The 19,571-nt window shown below is 37.9% G+C and overlaps 2 protein-coding genes across 4 annotated transcripts; one reads left to right on the plus strand and one right to left on the minus strand.

The window, feature by feature from the left end:
* Positions 1 to 1,018: 1,018 nt before the first annotated feature.
* On the minus strand, positions 1,019 to 10,274 carry LACC1 (laccase domain containing 1). Of its 3 annotated transcripts, XM_051778735.1 has the most exons (7): positions 10,190 to 10,274; positions 9,524 to 9,797; positions 4,374 to 4,966; positions 3,633 to 3,814; positions 3,004 to 3,169; positions 2,214 to 2,439; positions 1,019 to 1,770 (listed from the first exon to the last, which is right to left on the minus strand). In XM_051778735.1, the coding sequence occupies exons 3-7, from the start codon at positions 4,939 to 4,941 to the stop codon at positions 1,596 to 1,598; spliced, it is 1,317 nt and encodes a 438-aa protein (XP_051634695.1). In that variant the 5' UTR covers positions 4,942 to 4,966; positions 9,524 to 9,797; positions 10,190 to 10,274; the 3' UTR covers positions 1,019 to 1,595. The 3 variants fall into 3 exon arrangements, with proteins under 3 accessions (XP_051634695.1, XP_051634693.1, XP_051634696.1); XM_051778733.1 differs by lacking the exons at positions 9,524 to 9,797; positions 10,190 to 10,274 and adding an exon at positions 8,623 to 9,508; XM_051778736.1 differs by lacking the exons at positions 9,524 to 9,797; positions 10,190 to 10,274 and adding an exon at positions 5,018 to 5,133.
* Positions 10,234 to 18,890, plus strand: CCDC122 (coiled-coil domain containing 122). Its single transcript, XM_051778757.1, has 5 exons — positions 10,234 to 10,358; positions 10,955 to 11,087; positions 13,110 to 13,508; positions 14,686 to 14,802; positions 18,446 to 18,890. Exons 2-5 carry the CDS (start codon positions 10,974 to 10,976, stop codon positions 18,608 to 18,610), a joined length of 795 nt encoding a protein of 264 aa, XP_051634717.1. The 5' UTR covers positions 10,234 to 10,358; positions 10,955 to 10,973; the 3' UTR covers positions 18,611 to 18,890.
* The last annotated feature ends 681 nt before the right edge of the window (positions 18,891 to 19,571 follow it).

Here is a 19,571-nt window from a genome sequence, read left to right on the forward strand (position 1 = left end):
TTTGAAGCTGCCTGTGAATATCACCATGGGGAAGTTACAAAAGAAAACAAGAATGGTGAAACCAATGGTGAGGTGAGATTTCTAAAAGGTAACTGAAAATGTAAGGATTTTTATTGTCAAGGACTGCAGTGCTACAGCAGAAGAGGAATTATATTTCTAAAGAATAAGTAGGATAGTTGGCAGAAGAATATTTTTGGTAGATGGTTACAGTCAGAAGATAATATACCCAGAATCAGGCTCTTCTCTGAGAAATACCGTTCACAGGTAAAAGAAAGTTCTTTTAAAAAGTCTGTTCTTCCAGTGGTCAAGGAAAGTTCTAATTTGGTCAGCTTCGAATCACAACCGAACAAAATGAAAAATAGATTACTCTTCAAGCACGGATACTAGAATAACTTGGCAGATTATTATAGAGACAGAAGTAGCAGCGTATGCCATGCAGTGCTTTGCAAACTGCATGGTTTGGACCCCAATCTATCCGTGCCTGCAGGGATAGAAGCACAGCGCGAGTGAGCACTGACCTCTAGTGGACAGAACAGTCAGACCTGGGAAAGGTCGCTGAATTTAAAATAGAAAGTACGTCATGGGCACGGCTGGCCCAAGGCTTGCGCTTGGCACGTCTACAGTCAGCATAGTTCTACTGTTACCAATCTCTCACTGTCTGTGTGTCAGAAAACATCATGTCTATTGTAAAATCTAGAGGCAATTTTTTTATGGCCAAAAGAAAACAGTGTACACTTAAAATTTGCTTAGTAAGACACAGAAGTCCAACTACTGGTCAGTAAAATTAACTGAGGCTAAATTCACTCAACTTTTTAGATATTTATTTAATAACCTGCATTGTTGAGACTGTGTCAATGGATATTATCAAAGCACTGATGTTTAAAGAAAAGAATCCTAAGGAAATATGAACATACATGTCCTATATTAAGAGTCTTAGCCCTATTTTTATTACAATCAAAAAGTACAGAATGGTGAATGTTCATATATTTTCAATGTCTGCCCCAAAGGAGTTTGCTCGATTCTCACTTTCAAGTTATTTTGCATGGTATAACTCCTTTAAGTGTTTTGGAGCTCTTCTTTAAAGTAATTCAAAGTAGAAAATCAATCCCATGCACAAAATTCCGTAAAGCTTCAGCTGAAACTATTGAAGTTGGGTGCTCTCAAACAGTTAACATGCCATACAGGCTTCTCTTCCTCTATTACTCAGGTCATACTTAACTTCATTCAACAGTATCACCCAGAAGTTAGTGAACACTGGAGTTTTTTGTGCTTTCACCACCTTAAATAGCAAAGTTTCTGGAAAATGGTCAAGGAGGATCCATAAACATGGAGCTTGCATCTGGTCTTGCAGAAGGGTTTTGCCAGTTGTGTGGCTTGTCCTTGTCTCCTTTGCACCCTGTCTCACACAGGTATTGTTGTCCCACACCCTAGATATTTATTTTTGCCAGGGAAGGGAAGAGAAGGGGAGGGGAATCTCAAGACCCATGAATTCCCTATTGCAAGGCTGTGAAAGGAAGAACTACAAGGAGAGCAGGATGCCAGACAATGCATCAGACTTATTGTCTTAATACTATTCCAGAGTAAGAGATACTGTCTCAGTCTTTGATTGATATGAAGCCAATCTGTGTTCCAAAGTTAGTGCCATCACGAAAGTGAGAGTAAAATTTATCAGGGTGGCAGGCAGTACAGAAAGTGATATTTTGGTTCTGGTCTGTGACAGAATCATCTTGGATGTTCTCAGGAAGAACCCCACCTCTCTCAAGAAGAATCCTTAAAAAAAGAAAGAGAAACAGAAAATAATATTTTTTTGTACATCCTCACATTCTGTAAGGCACTATCTTTAAGGCAGGACCTCAAGTACCAGCTGAACAAACTGTGCCAATATTGTGATTGGGACTTTCATTTGCTTTTCTTTTTATTTTCTTCCAGAATTAGACTAAATTAATCACTTTCCTGCAACCAGTAAAGCCACATTAAAATTGAACTTTTGTCTATAATCCATAAGCCATCAGTATAACAATAAAATAATAGTTGAAACAGCAAAATTGAGCAGATACCATTCCTTCAAAAGTATCAGTTGTTGATCTGCAAAGTACTAGAGAGTACTTTAAGATGGTGAGGACCCTCACCATATTAGTGGTGAATAACAGAATATCAAAGTAATTATTGATAACTAATGTGAAATTAGTCTTTTATTCACTCAGGAGGCTTACCGTGTTGCTCTTCTAATATCAATATAAGGATTTGCAGAGTTGAATAGTCTCACACACTTTGGATCAATTCTGTGAAATTCTTTTGCTGATTCATGAGGAAGTTTATAGCAGCAAGGTCCTACAGATGGGCCCAGCACCACAAGGATATCTTTCATGTTACAGCCATATTCAGATACCATAGCATTTACTGTGGCCATAGACACTCCTAACAACGTGCCTTTCCATCCTGTGAGAAATGAGAAGTTGAAAAAAAATTTGTATAAATTGTCTCTTTAATTTTCTAGTATATTCTAGAAATATATGCTATTATTAAAGGTATAAATTAGGAAATATATTTACACCTAAAATTAAAAAATATATCTAATAATAAATTATCTTTTTTAAAAAAACCCAACACATTAACAGCTACCAGTTTGTTGACATAATTTGGTGGAGATGGAAACTAAAGAGAAGCATTTAGTCCAGAATTCCGGAATTCTTTTTTCCCAGTGTCCTGGTTTGGGCAATTAGAGCATGCCTTACAGCTCCTTTGTGCTTGAAACATTTAAATGGGAATATGACAACAGAAATACGTCAGAAATGTATTTTTATAGTATGGTGAAAGTGGTTTAATGTTACTTTAGGAAAAAAAAAAGAGGCTCAAGATAGCGACATTTTTTGGAATAGACAGAAGCCAAGTTTGCACTTGGGCATTGTCTGGAATAGGTAGAAGAAAGTCCAGCTTTGAGTTCTTGTATCTCAATGTGAGTCCTGGGAAATCTTTGCATTGCACAGGGAGTGCAATTCCTACCAGAATGAGCAGCACCACAGGCTTTTCTGACAGGATCAGCAAATAGCACGGGTATGCAATCAGCACCTGGAGCTGCTAGCGTAACACCTTTCCGATTTGTAACTATGCCATCATAGCTGTCAGGCTCTGTCTTTCCCATAATACACACTGCATTAGCGTGATCAACCTGTCAAAACAAAACCAGAACATGGACAGTGATATGGCAGCAAAACAACCCAGTTCTGTCTAGTACAAGGTTTTTTCTTTGGCAAGAAACACTCTTCTGCACCAACTGATTATGCATGGAAATCAGGCACTCCCTTGTTCAAATGCCATGCAGATGTACCAGTAAAAAACCACTACAGAAGTGATGGTGTATTTTTCTTTTAGGAGGAACTGCTCTGATCACTTATCTGATTATTCTACTCTGTGGTAAGTTAAATGTTTGAACAGACTTGGAAGAATCAGCGTTGCTTCTCCATATTGTGCCAAATGGCTGATAGTTTGAATGGCTGTTCTCTCAGATAAGCTGCCAGCTGCTTCTCACAAGTTCTTGCTGACAAAGGTAAGAATAATGCCTACAGTTTTAGCCAGTGACACACGAAGGAAGATCTGACTCATTTACTTAAATCCATTGTTTTATAAGATACCTTGACTCTGTGAAAAGCCTCTGGGTTAAATCCTGCAGCATTAGCTAGCCGACGGAGATTTTCTTTAACAACAACCTTTGGGTCCCTCCGCTTGGAACTGCTGAAGAGATTGCAGGAGCTTAGAGTTGGTATATATGAGATCCCACCTGTCCTTGTGGTGAACCCATGCAAGAAGGTACTATCTGGTAAGGCAAAAAAAGACAACAAATAATTGCCTTCAACACAAGATCAGGTCAGCTATTACATAGTTTTATACTGAAGAGATCTGGAATCAGCCAATCAAGTTGAATATTGCTTTATCTTGTATTTAGCTGTGGCATTTAAATTTAAGGATTCTAATTTTCTTCTTGCTCAGAATCATGCCATGGCAGGGACACTGAGACATCAGGCATGTCAGGGACCAGAAGAAACTCTTTCCCTGCCTTTCCAGATGATGATGGTAACTCTCCAAATGTGTAATTCACACACAGAGGGGAGATTTTTTTGTCCACAGTAATGCCCTCACTAAACCCAGGACTGTCTTTCCTCTGATTGTGCCCCAGGCCTGGAATAGACTTGCCAGTCTTTTGCTGTATTTCTACTGACACTTCTCCCTCTTATAGTTGTGATACACTATTACAACATGATATAGAGTTATTTGTTGCCTGAAGACATTTCCAAATTTTACCCGTTTTGCAATTCCCTTGAAGAAGTATGCTTGGTAACAGTCTCTGTAAAACCACTAGCTGGAACTCTCTTTACCTGGAATCAGGGAGGATCTGAGGATGGTGAGCTCCCCTTTCAGGCTTGGTAGGCTTTCCAAGTGCATCTGAATCTCACTTTGGATGAGTGCCATGTCCTGTGAAGGAAGTTTTTGCCCTTCACCCTGACGTTCAGATATCTGTAGGTTTTCAGAGCCAGATACCACCCGTAAATCCTCATATTCAAACTGGTAGACGGCTGTAAAGAGATGGTCTATATATGCTTTCATTAAGTCTTTTCTTAAGGTAGGGAGAATAACTTTAATGATGCTTAGGTCTTTTTCATCCAGTCTCTGTTTGATGGTGTACAAAGCAGCAGCTGTAGTCAGAGCATGTACCACCTCCAGTCTTCTCTTCAGACTCTGAAAACCTCCCAGAGCTGGAAGCAAGAACTCTTGTTCACCTTTCCTGTCACTCCACTGCCTCTGGCAACATATGACATAAACAAATGGAGTATGGATGGAAGAGCATTTCTCAATAGTTTCCAGTGTGTTGCATAGTAATCCTTGGATGTTGTTCTGCAAGTTGGCTGGGATGCTGAACAGATCTATTAGTACTGCTTCCACCATATTCCAGGATATTTAATTTCTACAACTGTCAAGTAGTAACAAACCATGAAAAACAAACAAAAAGACATGAAAGAACTGTTAGTCCAAACACAGAATAATGGTATTAAGGCAATTAATTCAGTGATACTGGGTAGAGAAGGTACATAGCAGGTAATTACTAACTCAGGATTTCCTAGCTGCATCCAAAGAAATTGCAGCAAAAGAAAACTAGCAGAAATGGGAATTATTATGTATTTATTTCAGCATCTAGGTATTTCCTTACCACCCCACCTACCTCAGGTTTTTCCCAGGTCAGGGATGATGAAAGGTTGGTACATAAGATTAGATTTATTGAATCAATTAACCCACATTAGCCTAATGGACCCTAATTGACATCTGTTTGATGGGCCCTCCTCCAGCTTCCAGAGGGCAAGCAAGTACAGAGGTCCCTTAGCTTGCTGGGACTGGAGGAGTTTCTGTAACAATTTTTTTGGAGCTGTTTAACACATCACTGAAGTGGAGCTCCTGTCTGCTACCCCTCCTGGCAGCAGAGTGCTGGGCTGTGAGTGCAATGACATTTTTTCCCACAAGACCTTTTGTACTTCTCCTTTTCGCATTACCAAAAGTATTGACTTGCTAATTTCTAACTTCTGTGTCAAGGGGCACGTGATTGGTATAGTTCTTTTCAGCACGCACAGGAACTCTGCACAGGTTACTGAAATTTCACCTAGTAACACAAGAAGCACTTAGAACTAAATTAAAATAATTAAATACTGTGCACAACTTCCTGCCTCAGTTTTATAACACTGCTAGCTGCACTCTTTGCTCTGAAATCAAGATGTGTTAAGCTTATCCCAAATCATCCTATGGTTCCTGTTTTCTCTTGTGGCCCATGGTGTAATTCCAGGTTTGGTGGTTTGTTTTTTCCCCTTTCTGAACTTTGTTGATCCAAGCCCAGCTAGGCCTACGTGTGGAAACTTGTCCATCCACCTCTTCTTCTCTCTGTTGTATGAGAGCCTATTTTTCATATCCTCCCAGAGGTGTCTTATTTTCTTTTCTCTCTCTCTGATAATCTTTCAGTTTCAAGGGCAAGCCTCCCAAGGTCTGGAACAAAAGGCTAGAACCCTCTGCTTTGGGAACCTCAAAGACATCTATTTAGACTTCATGACTAAGCAGCATGCTTGATCTGGGAGAAATATACATAGCTTTGCCATCAGTTCTAAGACCCTATAATAATTTAGAGTATTCTTTAACACTGTAATTTTTTTTACAGCAACAAATTGTGCATGAATACTAATTTATTTGTAGGAAAATTCATATCTTTGCAGAAACAAAGAAATTGAGAAGTCTTATGAGTCTTTGAAATCAAGAAGTAGTGGGTACAGGAGTAACCATTAGGAGTACAAGGAATAATGGGCACAAACTGAAAGAGGGGAAATTTAAGCTAGATATTAGGAAGCAATTCTTTATTGTAAGGGTGGTGAGATACCAGAACAGGTTGCCCAGGGAGGTTGTGGATGCCCCAGCTCTGGCAGTGTTCAAGGCGAGGTTGGATGGGGCTTTGGGCAACCTGGTCTAGCAGGAGGTATCCCAGCCTAAGGCAAGGGGATTGGGACTGGGTGATCTTTAAGGTCCGTTCCAACCCTTAACATTTTATGATTCTATGATCAATGCTCTGCTGCCAGAGCTAACTGCATCAGATAATGCCCGGCACTATTTTTCTGCCCCAAGTCCTCGTTCTCCTGTAACTACATGCATGCTCTAGCTTTACAACACTTCATTATTCTGCAAAAATATTACTTCTGTGTGTACTTGAGGCCTACCATTATGGCAGACTTAGGGTACTCCTTGGCATTTTATGCTTTAGAATGGATTCCCAGACTTTCTACACTCAAATGAAAGGTCAAAGACCTTTCTGTTTTTAATGGACAGTTTATTCAAAGAAGGTTTTACAGAAAACATTCTGTATTTTCTTCATTGTTCTTTTCCCCAGACTGGAAGAAAAATAATCCTGACTGAAAATGATGTTTTCCTTTCTGCGAATTGAACACTTACAAAGATTAACTGGTGACTATCAAAACAGGTAGACTGAAAGAATCAAAATGTGACAGCAAATAAAAGAATCTGCCAGGGAATTTATGACTCTTGATTTTGCTCAGAGTATTATTTACACACAGCTGATAATAGATTTTAGAGAAAACAGCTTGCTAAGAAAACAGTGCCAAAACAGGCTCCTGTCTAAGACCATGACTTGGGAAATCAGAGTATTTCCTTTCCTACCCTGACACACTCTGTGGGAGGCCTGTCAGAGTATGACATGATCACAATCTAGGTATAGCTAATACCTTTATATAGGAAAGACAGTACAACAGAGGGCTGTACATGAAAAACAGATTATTGCTCCACTTCAGATATATCAACAGTGGAAGGTAAGTAGAGTTCATTGCTGTTCTTGTACTTGCTCAGAAAAATACCAGCAGAGAAAGGGTGGAAGGAAAGTGTTTGCTGAGGGAGAGGTAATTGCCTACATTGTTAAGTTGTGTGTGTACTGCAAAAAGTCCAGAGGGGCAATTATTGAGATGTGCACATAGGAAAAATGGGGCTCACTCATCCTTCCAGTTTTGCATCACAGAGTCCTAGTGAGGTCAGTGGTGTCAGAAATAAACTTGCTTACAATTATAGCAAAACTGACTCCTTTCTAAGCCCCCCCCCCAAAAAAAAAACCCTTCTCAAAATACAGGTTTGCCAAGTACAGCAATGTTTTAGCTCATGGGAAATGCATTCACAGTTATCCAGGTTTGAAGTAACATGCTCTACAGTCCCATTGTTCCATGGAAAGCCTCTCTGCACTTTACCACATCAAAAAACCTATTTATTAAAGAGTCGATCATATTGGTACCCAATTCAAGACAAATAATTCCACAAACTTGAAGCTAAGGCCACTCATTAGCTATTTTGATCACTCCTTGAAACTGTCAGTGCAAGCATTTTGAGGGTAAAGAGATTCTCTTGCACAGATATCAAGAAAAAGAAAATCAAAGAAAATTATCAATAACGAGAAGAGAGGTAAAGAGGGTAACAAGAGTGAAAAGTAGAAGGGCAAAGTGAACGTAGAAAAGCAACAACGAAGGAAGTAAAACCAAGCTGCAGAGAAAAGACAGTCCAGGGTAGAAAAAAGATGCAAAAACCAATTTAAAAAAAAAACAAATCAGCAGTCCAATTATAGAAGTTCCCTGTTGGTCAAGACAAGATTGCTGACAATTTCCTGCACTTTGAATCCTGCTGGTCACCTTGTATTTGTACAGAAACTCAGAGGAATGACATCATTTTTAGAAAATTAAAAAGGCAAGAGATATTTAACATATGAAAGAGGGAGATGCCCTGAGAAAGAAAACAGGTCATTAAAGCTGTCCAAATGAAGAGGGATAAGAGCACATTTGTAAAAAATTTCAACAACAAAAAAAACCAAAACCAAAAACAAAACCCCAAATAAACAATAAATCCCACAAACAAACAAACAAAAAACCAAAACCAGGGGAAAAAATAGATTTAAACCTTCTAAATTGGATTACAATAAAACAAATTGCCTCTCCTAATTAGGTGTATTTAGGCAAGGTTGAAGAAACAGAGATAACCACATACAATGAAAATATTAAAGTACATGCAATTTTTGTAAACAAAGTTTAACAGAAATTTACTTACACAGGTAGACAATCCTTTTAAACTCTTGAAAGATATCAACTGATATAATACACACACATTTCCAGCTTTATATATCTCACTTCTTTCAGTCTTGGAACTGATTTGTACAAGATGGAAATTCCTATTCTATGTAAGATAGCTCTGGGAACCTGTATTTCTTCTTTTTGATGGGACCCTGCTTTGTTGCTGAGTCCACCGGAAAGAACGAACTGTACCACAAGGCACCAATATGATTAACAAGCGTGTAGGTAGCGCTGAACCCGGAAGCAGCGTTAACCCTGGCGTGCAACTCCCTGCTGCAATCACACCTTCTAATACACCAGCTTTGCACAACCTTAAACTCGCTCAGAAACGTATGGTAGAGCAAAACAGAACAAGAACACGAAGTAGTTCAAGGAGAACTTGTGCAGACTGAAGGAGTTTCCTTTTCTGAGCTGTAGCTGCACGTTCCAGTGAAGAAGTTGTCAGTCAGTCAAGGAAAAGTATATTCCGGATGCAGAGAGAGAGGTTATGAGAGGTTAGCCTTAGGGGCCACAGGCCCCAAATGACAATGGCAATTTCTTGTTGAAGCAGTCAGACATTTTGCACAATGTAGTGAGAAAGTCTTAATCCTTTGACAGGACAATGAGAAGGCTAAAAGGCAAGTGGGGAAATGAAGGATTTATATCAAGCTTTGTTCAAAAATCAAATGGTAATAAATACGTTTTGTCAGCTGTGTTAAAATCATAGTCATGACAGTTAAGTATATGACAACTGAAGAAAAGGACAAGAAAAAAAGGAAAGTAATTTATTCAGGAACAGAGGAATTAATAAAATCTGATTTTCTATTAATTGCTGTCTCCTGTTCCTCCCTTCCCTGCACCTGTAGTAAGCGTACATTACTGCCAGGTCCAAAACACACCTGGGGAGTGCCCTGTCATTTCCCCTCCGGCTTTTCTTTCCAACTTGTGCTGGGCAGAGGGATGAGAGCTGAATTCTCCTGTTTCTCCCTCCTGAAGAGAACTGATGGGGTTATCTTGTCCTTCCCCATCCAGACATCTCCCTTCATGAAGTTTGCAGAAGTCGGTCATCTCTGAAGCGTTCCACCCCACTGTGGCTGAACTAGGTCATTAAAAATTAACAGGAGAGCTTGGTGGAGAGAGACCAACACGATCATTTTCTTTCCTTCAGTGAGACTAAGCAAGAAAAACTAATTACCGGGGTAATTTTTGGTGCAGAATGCTGAGAAGGAAAAGCTCAGAAAATACTCAGGGGTACAAAACAATATTAAAAAGTGACAAATTGACAACTCTGGCTCAAGTATTATATTCATCTTATGCTGTTGCAAAAAAAAAAAGGGATTAAATAAACAGATCATAGGAAGACATAAGCAGTTAAATTATAAAATAGTTGTTATAAAAATATATTTTACATTTATATATTTAAGTTGTTTAATATATGTATATTGTGTAAGTTGGTTAATATATTTATATATTTCAGTTGTTATATGTTATAAATATAAAATTATAAAATAAATTCTAAAATTAAACTATAAAAATAGTGCAATTTAGGGTTAAAATCCCTCAACCTGGAGTTCAAAAGCATACGAGTGGGCACAAGGCAAGTCCGTGCCTACAGCACAGGACACGAAACTGGGCCACATCTCTTCTCCCTCGTAACCCAGTGGTGCTCAGCAAAACCTGTTTTCTCTGCATAACAAACCATGGCAGCAAATGCAGTTTAACACAGTGAATTAGGTAACCCGGGGAACTCAGAAGCGGAAGGAAGCTGAGTAGAGCCCTCGGCCGCGGGGTGGTGAAACCGCTATCGGGTGGGGAAGCAGCCACCCATTCATTTCTGAACGCGACCGGTTGTTTCCGCCGCTTTTCCTCGGGCTCCTGCCGGGATCAGCACCTCTCACGGCCCCTGGGCCCCGACCGCCGTTCTCCGACGCCCCCTGAGCCCGTCCCGCCGCACCGCCGGGGCCCTTGGCCCTTGGCCATCCCCGCCCGGGGGAGGCGCGGCCGTGGCTGCGCCCTGAGGAGCGGCGGCCCTGTGGGTGCGGCAGGTGCAGTGAGGCCTCCGACTGCGTTCGCAAACCGAGGGTCTGTGCTGCAGATGAACACTGCAGCGGTTTATTTTATAAAATTCTGCAAGCAAGCGTTCTAATTCTCAGTGATTAGCTTTGAACGTCTACCCATTAGTAACCTGTTCTTCCTAAGTAAAAATGAGCCAAATGAAATAACGTATTGATCGGCGATCCCACGAGAAATCCCTTTGTATTGTTTCATCAACAGGAATTAAATTAAAATGAAGATAAGACAATTCACTTTTTTTTTTCTCTTCCCTCTAGTTCTTCACTTTTGCCTAAAATGGCCAAGCAAAATTCTCCCTCACTGGTTGAAGTTGTAAAAGAAGTTGCAGAGCGGCAGCATTTGCAGGCATCGGAGATAGAAAAAAGCAAAACAGTTCTTTGCCAATTGCAGGTAATAAGCCTTGTTTAGAGTAGTTTAATAATTTTTTTCTTTAGATGAAAGAAGTTAGGTGAAGAAGTGTTCCTATGAAAAAGAGAAGCTGATAGTAGAATTTTTTTCTGGGCAAGTGCAACTGTGAGGCAGATACTCAGATACCTTTAGGCTTAGTCAAAACTGTGGATGCGTGCTGTTCTTTTTAAGGCCACAACAGAGCCAAGACTTCATTAGAGCAGGTGAAACTTTTGGTTTTTACTTGGAAAAAAAACCCAAAAAATCCCCAACAAATACTGAGCTGAACACACAAAGCAAATCCACAACAACTAAATGCAAAGTTAGGTCTTTTAAAATTATTTTTTATAGTGATTTCCTAAGATATGTGGTGGGGGAGAGGAGGAGGGCAGGCAAGGAAGGATTTTAAAACCATTTGGTTTTTTTTTCTTTTTGGCAGAATTTCACCAGACTATATAATCTTTTTGACACAAAATGCCTTTTTTATAAATGTGTGTTTGAAGTGGATATCCTAAATAGCCATTAAATACTGCCTTTATTCAGTACTGTTAAGTAGAACACTGCAAGAAGTTTTCTTCCCATAATATAGTAAACACTGCAACAAAAATTATTGTCACCACACAATTTTAACAAAGGCATCTGTTTTCAAAAAAGCCCACAGAACTTTAGAGCCCTGGGTAATTAAGTTAGTTCATTTGTTGTTTCCTCTTTTATACCTATTTCTTTTTCTTTCAAAAAAGACCAAACCCTAGGAAATTTCATACAAACATTAATGTTAGAACAGCAAAATTAAATAATTAGGAACTTTTAATCAAAACGCAGAACTGCTTTTTCATCTTTACATCAATTCCCATGTGTACATGTCACAGAAGACGTGGAAAACAATAATTTCCTTTCCAAAATTTAACAGCTTTGCCACTAAGATCTCTTGCTTTCCTATCCTCAGTAAAAGGTGGCTGGCAGTGATAAAATCCCGTAAAACTGTAGCCCAGGATTTCTAAATTAAAAGTCACGCAGGAACTTTTGTTCTTAACAGTTAATAATGTCTTAATCTGTTCAAGACATTGAGTAAGAGATTTCATACCATTCGTAATGCTTCCATTAGGGAAAAGATAATAGGCGACATAAATCACAATGCTAATTATCTCACTTAGTGCACTACTGTTGGCAAGAACTTTGGGTGGCATTCATCATAGCTAACTTGCATGGCCTACAAATCAGATGCTAAGCCTGTATTAGTCATCTAGGCTCCCTTGCTAGTCATCTAAGAGAGAGAAACATTTCTGAGGTAGCACTTCAGCCCTTCCATCTTAGATTTACATGTAGATGTGTGGTCAGGGAGGCGGTTTAGTGGTGGACTTGTGCTGGGTTAAGGGTTGGACTCGATGATCTTAGAAGTCTTTTCAACCTTAATGATTCTGTGATTTCTTACGATGGGTGGGAGTACTTCTGCTTTTGTTAGCTTCTCATCAGTGAGATGAAGAGGCCTTTTTAGGGCTAGATACATATTTCTTGTGGGGTTGAAAATAGTGGGAATTAATCCAACTTTCATATACTACTGTGATGAAGGCAGGATTAAAAACCTCAGTAGAACAGGCTAGTTAAGCTCCATCACCTAGAACACCACTTTATTTGTGTAGTTTTGTAGGTGATTTTTGGCGTCTTTAGTTATTTTTAGTCCAATTAGGACTTCACCAGATTTCAGCTCTAAAAAAACACTAGGATTGGGTTTGATCTACCACATTCTATGTATCTAGCAAATATGAGGAATTTAAAGTAAGTTCAAGGATACCTTATTTCATATTTCAGACTCAATCTAAGGGGATAAAACTAAGTACTCTTGCACTGTGCCTCTAAGGTGATGATTTTAAGAAATGGAACTCTAATTATCTTCCATTCAAACCACTTTATGCAAGTTAAAAAGAAGATTATGTTGAATAAATATAAATTAATTACAGTGTTTAACTAGACACTTCATATCCTCCCAAAGAAATGTTCTTAAGATACCACTGCAATGTTTTACAGGCAAAGTTTCAGGAACTAGAAAAGGAAATGAATTCTATTCTGTTAGAACAAAAGACAACAGAAAAGGAAATACATCTGCAAGATGATGCCATAGAAGTGACAAAATATCACTGTGAAAATCTGGAGGCCCAAGTCAGAGCCCAGTATTCTGAAAATTTAAAGCTGAGGTGTGATGCAGAAACAGTGCAAGAAGAATTTGAGATGATACTTGCAAGAAATAATGAATATCGGGAAAAAATAAAGAATCATAAACATCTCTTTTGGGAGATGGATAATAAAATGCCAGTTATGATTGAGCTTGCTAAAAAGAAGGCTATTGTTGAAGAATTAAAGACAAAGAAAGAGGAGTTAATGCATGATCTCCAGAATCCAGAAGGATCTGTAATAAAACAAGTACAGGTATTATATTTCCTTTTTTAATTTTTTTTCCTTTTATGTGAAATAATTTTGACATAGTTTTTATAATATGGTTATTTTGTCTAAGATGTTTATGGTTCATGGGAGATTGACTACATGAGAATATAGATAATTTATAATACTACATTAATTAAAGAAATGTTTACTTTGGTATGCAATGAAAAAAATCAGCCATTGTTATCTCTATATTTTTGTAAAAGACAGGTTCATTACGTGTGATCGAATGAACTCAGATATGAAAAAAAATTACAGAGCTTTTTATCATTGGATAAACTTCTGTGGATACTTTTCAGAATTCTGTGAAAGCTTGCCATATTGTTACATTTTTCATGTAAGAACACACTATTCTTTAAACTTTCCTGTCAACAAACTACAGTTGAGCTGTTTGCCAAAAGGAGCAGATTTCATGAGATGGTGATAGAAAGAAGAAGAGGGCAAAAAAATATTTGTTTTATTATTTTAGTCTAACGCTGTTGTTTTTTACTTGACTCTAATTGCAATACTGATTAAGCACTACCACATATGAATTTTTCACCACAAAATTTTGCCAGTATGTGAAGTTGGAGTATGAAGTTGGAATGGGATCACAGATGTTGTATGAAGTTGGAATGGGATGAAGTATGAAGTTGGAATGGGATCACAGATTTCAAATCTGATGTAACCTGCATTATAGAAAATCTGGTGTTACTCTGTTTATGTAAATGGATGAAAATTTGTTTGTACAATAGACCTTTAAATACTGATAAATAAAGACTTATTAACACTGTATTTCCCTATGAGAAGGAAAAATATATCTCAGATATTGCATTAAATATTCATCGCTTTTACAATAAATTACACTTTAAACAAAATAAAGACTGTCAAAATGAGTTCAGAGTCCTATATTGTAGTTTTCGTATTTCAGATCAAGAATATATATTCTTACATGTCTAAACCCGTGTTATAAAATATTTAATTATTAATTTTAATTAGTCTTCTTAAATTATTATTAATTTAATTATTATTAATAGGCTTATTGTGAAATTGTTTATTATAGTTCTTTTTCTAATCTCTGTTAGTGGAGTGAGACTGTTAAAATGTGACATTTTTGATAAGCTTAACAGATGTACTGTGCCACATTTCAAGGAGTGGATTTCTGTATCTTAACTTACATCTGCAGGAAGAAATTACACTTCTAAAAAGTGAAATCACAACATTGAAAGATTTCATCAATCAAAAAACAGATTTGCTGGAAGAAGAGAAAAAAAAGCATGCTAAGCTTAGAAAAGAAATTGAGGTGAGTCATTTAAATAAATTTTAATTACAGTTCTCCTGACAGAACGTAGATAGTGCAAATGAAGTTTGAAGTACTGGCCATACATTGTTCAAGTATATACAGTAATTATGCTATCTTAAACTCTGGGTACTGACACCCTTTCTAAAATTCAGAGCTTTATTGCTGTCTTGAGAAAAATCGAAGTTAAGAACATTTTTTCTGAAGTCTTTTAAGAAGGAATTCAGCTGTGAAATTTTAGAATGATGTCCTGAAAAGAGAAGTCACAGAATGGTAATAAAGCAAAATGCGTCTTTTAAAATTTCTGTAATACTTCTGAAATACTTTAAATTTCACTGCCGATTTGATTATTCATGACTTGTCTCATGGTTCCTGATGACTCATCAATGAGACAATCAATTGGATGAAGAAAATGGACTTCCCGTGAATCTCTCTAATTTGAGCTGATGTTAAATTAGGAATAACACAGAAGCTCCTAATTAACTGCCAAGATAAAATTCTGATAAATGGTTAAAACCTTCTCTTTTAAATAATTGAGCTATATTTTATATTTTGTTTCTTACTAAAATACTCTGTATGTCTAGATAGTTTTTAGTTTGGAGTTTCACATAATTATTCTTGTTAGTTCAAATAAATGCCACAACATTTAATTAGCAAAGCTTGGCACTATAAAGATGAACTGATCCAAGCTTTGGTCTATTGCCCATCGTAAAATATAGGAGGAAGAAAGAATCATTTTTCATGTGATAGGGAATGGCAGAGAATTTTTGACCTGAAAAGCAAAACACAGCTGCTTTAGAATAGGTCTGTGCTGCTCAGCTTCTGAGAAGATATTTTATTACCAAGTTAACATCCTCTTAAGAAAGTTCTCTAAACTCAAAGTGAAATCAGGCAGCCTAAAAATAATGTGCTGTTCTGTTACTGAAATCAATTTAAATAAACAGTGAAGGTTAACCTGTTCTTTGGTTGTTTGGATTATACAATCTTTTTGTCTCAGAAGGAAGCAGGTTCAAAAACTAAATCTTTCAGGGTATTATTTTCTACTAAGAACTCTCTTTAAAACAATCCAATTTTTAATATAAAAACTGACAATGGATAAGCAGAGACATTTATACCCAGCAGTCCTCAGCACAACTTGGGAAAGAACATTCAAGTCAAGCATGGGAATAAAGTGAGATACTAGTCACATGGATGAGGTTCCATTGAGCTGCAGTGGTGGGATTCAGCTATAGACTGCTGACAGCTAAATGTGGTTGTTTGAATGCAAGTGACGACACATGAGTTAGGAAAGTTCCCATTATAGTCACTGGAGCTGTGGTTAGTACAGTTGATGTATTCTAGAGATCAATTCGGTCCATAGGCCTACGTGTTTACAGTAGGATGAATTGCACGGTATGGTCTCTCTAGACTTTATACTATACACTGGGTAGAGCAAACTGATCTAGTGAAAGATGTCCCTGGCCATAGCCAGGGGTTCAGTGAGATGATCTGTGAAGGTCCCTTCCACCCCAAACTATTCTGTGATTCCATGATTAATAAATTTACAAAGAATATACGAGCTTCCAGGTTTCTGACCCTTCAGATAGAAGCAGGTCATTGCATCTGATCAATGAGTTTGCTCTTGCTTTAGGATTTCTGCAGCAATCATTTTAAGCACTCATCCAAATCTGCCCCTATACAGCCTTATACTTAAATACCTATAGAATTCCTGTTGAAACCTCATTAATGGCTAAGCTGGCGCTCAAACAGGATGGATTGACTCTCATAGCCCTGGTGCTCCCACTTTGCTTCAGTATTATTTCTGGTTTCCCACAAAGATTTCCCCAACTAAGCACATGGTGCAGGAATGTAATTCAGAATGCCTTTCTAAAGCAGCTGAATTTTGGAAATTTAAAAATTTTTGATAAAATATCTTTCTGCAAGAAAATTGGTGCCTAAGTGTCCTTTTTTTTTTTTTTTTCCAAGTAAAGTCAGTGATCTGACATTGCTAATTAATGAAGTCTACAACTAATTCATACCTGAGATACTTCTCATCAGTCAGGGTACTGATAGACTCTTAAGGCAGCTTGTGTACCTTTTCTCACTCCCTTTCCTGAGCACCATCCCCACCACCCATCTCTTGAAGAGCAGAGCCTGTTCCCAGTCTTGGACAGGGATGTCAGCAATAAATCAGGGTGGTTACCTGTGTAGGGACAAGACTTCAGTCATAAGGACTAATTCAAGATGTCCACAAATAATAGAAAATTTGTTGCTATGTAAAAATAATAAGAAAAAGAAAGCTCAAAAGACTGTCTCTGCCCGTACTGCCCTCTTTCCCCTATGTCAGTGTGCATCTACATTATTCTTGCAGATACTTGCCTATCCTGTCCTTAAATGACCCCAGTGGTGGAATATCATGAGTACCCAGACAATTTTTTCAAAGGGTTGACAAATACGTTCACAAGGACAGTAAAAAGAGCAGTTTTTCCCCTCCCCTCTGTCCCGTAATCATGTTAGTGCTCCCTCCCTCAGCAGATGTGCCAGACAGTTCCCAATAATGATGCTGGGGACACATTTCTAAAAAAAGCAGATAATATTGATCATAGATGTTTCAGTGTCATACAACGTAGTCCTAGTGACGTTCAGATCCCCCAAGCACTCATTCAGATGAGTGAATCTGACAGCATCCCTCGAAAAGTTGTGAACGATTATAGTGAAGAGTAAGGCAAAGTGAAGGAAAACAGCCCATCAGCAGTAAAAGGTGGCAGTGTAATTTATAAAACATCAGTGAGGGAGTTCCTTAGCTATATGGAAAATTTAGGCAGGAAGACTTGCAGGAAGTCACTGGCAGTGCTGTAATTCTGATGTAGCTGTACACCATCATGTGTATGTTAGGTACAGTGTAATAACATTTCAATAAGCAGACACAAGAGTAATTATACATGACCACTCATATGCCATTCAAACTATGGTAAGCAAGCCCAAATTTTCATTAAGGGAATACCCATTATTTCCATTTTTATTATTGTCAATGCTTTTACAGAATGCAAATCTTCAGAGGGTTGTCGGCAGCAGCCATTGTTCTCCATGTAAGGCAGCAATGAGGGCAAAATTGATACACTACTGCATTGCCACAGTATTGCCTGCCTATGAGAAACATACTGTTTTAAATGCAATGCAACTACAAAGCTCCTACCACAGCCATCTACATTACCTCATTTGTATTCTCATTTATAACCAAACACACTTGTCAAAGAATGATTTTTTTTTCCCCTTTCTCACCTCTCATTCTGGAGCCTGAAGTCTTCCATGTATGAAGTGTTGCTACTATGTGAGATGCTGACTCTTTGGGTGGGATTTGCAATGTTAAATTTTAGACATCTAGAGAACAGATACCCATACTGAACTCTTCATTTAAGGTCTTAGTGAGAGAGTTTTTCTTTCCTTATTGGGAAAGTGAGGCATGATTCATGTTGTCCTAAAGCAGACTTAAATGAATGGCTTCCTAGATGTCTGTGTCTCTTCAGCAACAGAAAGTAAATGTGTAATGACATGGTCAAATATCAGAATGTACCCTTGGACAGAGTTAAGGGAGCTGAACCCACCTCTGTAAATAGTTTTATTTGAATGAAATTGTGAAGTGAATTTTATTCTTCTTTTTTTTTAGGTACAGAATAAAAGATATGATGCTATTTTAAAACGTTTGCATTGCCAACTGAACAAAGTCCATTCAAATAAAAGACAATGGCACTGGAACATTCAGCAGTTGGAGAAGAAGGCAACAGAACTAAGAAAGTGTCTTGGAGTAGTGGAGTTACAAAATATCATGTAACAAACATAACAAAGCTAGAATGTAGGTAATCTTTTCCAGGCAGGGGAGGCTTTTTTTCTGGAAATACTACAACTCTTAAATAGCATGGTAACTGGGCCAGACCTCATTGATTTCTTTCTTTTTAAAGTTTTTTGCACTTTCATTTTCTAGACTAAACTAAAATGGTTTTTTGTTTGGTTGGGCTTTTTCGGTTTTGGGAGTTTTGTGTTGTTGGTTTTGTTTTGGGTTTTTTTTGTTTGGTTGGTTTGGGGTTTTTTTTGGTGGTTTTTGTTTGTTTGTTTGTTTTTCTGGGGTTTTTTGTTTGGTTTTTTTGGTTGGTTGGTTGGTTGGTTTTCGGTTTTTGGTTTTGGTTTTGTTTTATTGTCGCCAAAGGCCATCCAGGAAAAAAGTTATTGACACTTCTGGGTGTTTTCAAAATATGCGTCAATTTTATCTAAAAAGTTATTTTTTCTAAAAGTCAACCAAACAAGACTTGAGAAGTTCCTTTTTATTTAATTCGGTCTTTGAAGATTGGGATCTACATTGTTTTCCCTACAGAGAAATGAATATCTTTGTATATTTGCGTTCCTGAGAGACCGAAGTTCTAGATCTTTTATCCACACTCCTTTTCATTGCAACTTACTAAGGAGCTCTGGAAGCTCTGATGGCCTGTATTTGTTGTGTGGGAAATTCATATAGCTGATGTAACAGGCTGTTTGCCCTGTGTCTGCCAGGATGTCCTAACATGGGGACAAGGAGGACATAGGCTGTTCAGCTATAAAAGGCTTAGGAACAAGTACGCTCAGAACTGGGCTTCAAATAATCTGACTTTAACTGGTCTAATATATGTTAGCAAAGAGGAAGGAGCAGGTTAATAGGGTACTACATCTGGATAGCTTTTAAAATGGAACAACTCACCCTCAACAGATAGGAATGTGTTATAGATGATTGATTATAGAGGAACTTATTATCTAGAGGATCT

Source organism: Manacus candei, unplaced genomic scaffold (assembly GCF_025592945.1).
Source record: "Manacus candei isolate 608988 ecotype Guabito, Panama unplaced genomic scaffold, ASM2559294v1 h1tg000014l, whole genome shotgun sequence".
NCBI classification, from domain to species: domain Eukaryota; kingdom Metazoa; phylum Chordata; class Aves; order Passeriformes; family Pipridae; genus Manacus; species Manacus candei.

Coding starts and splice junctions, on each gene's coding strand:
- LACC1 (XM_051778735.1), bottom strand. CDS start 4,941: ATGGTGGAAGCAGTACTAATAGATCTGTTCAGCATCCCAGCCAACTTG. Junction 3,170..3,632: donor AGGCTTTTCACAGAGTCAAG/GTATCTTATAAA, acceptor TTGTTTTGACAG/GTTGATCACGCTAATGCAGT. Junction 1,771..2,213: donor GATATTAGAAGAGCAACACG/GTAAGCCTCCTG, acceptor TCTTTTTTTAAG/GATTCTTCTTGAGAGAGGTG.
- CCDC122 (XM_051778757.1), top strand. CDS start 10,974: ATGGCCAAGCAAAATTCTCCCTCACTGGTTGAAGTTGTAAAAGAAGTT. Junction 11,088..13,109: donor CAGTTCTTTGCCAATTGCAG/GTAATAAGCCTT, acceptor AATGTTTTACAG/GCAAAGTTTCAGGAACTAGA. Junction 14,803..18,445: donor AGCTTAGAAAAGAAATTGAG/GTGAGTCATTTA, acceptor CTTTTTTTTTAG/GTACAGAATAAAAGATATGA.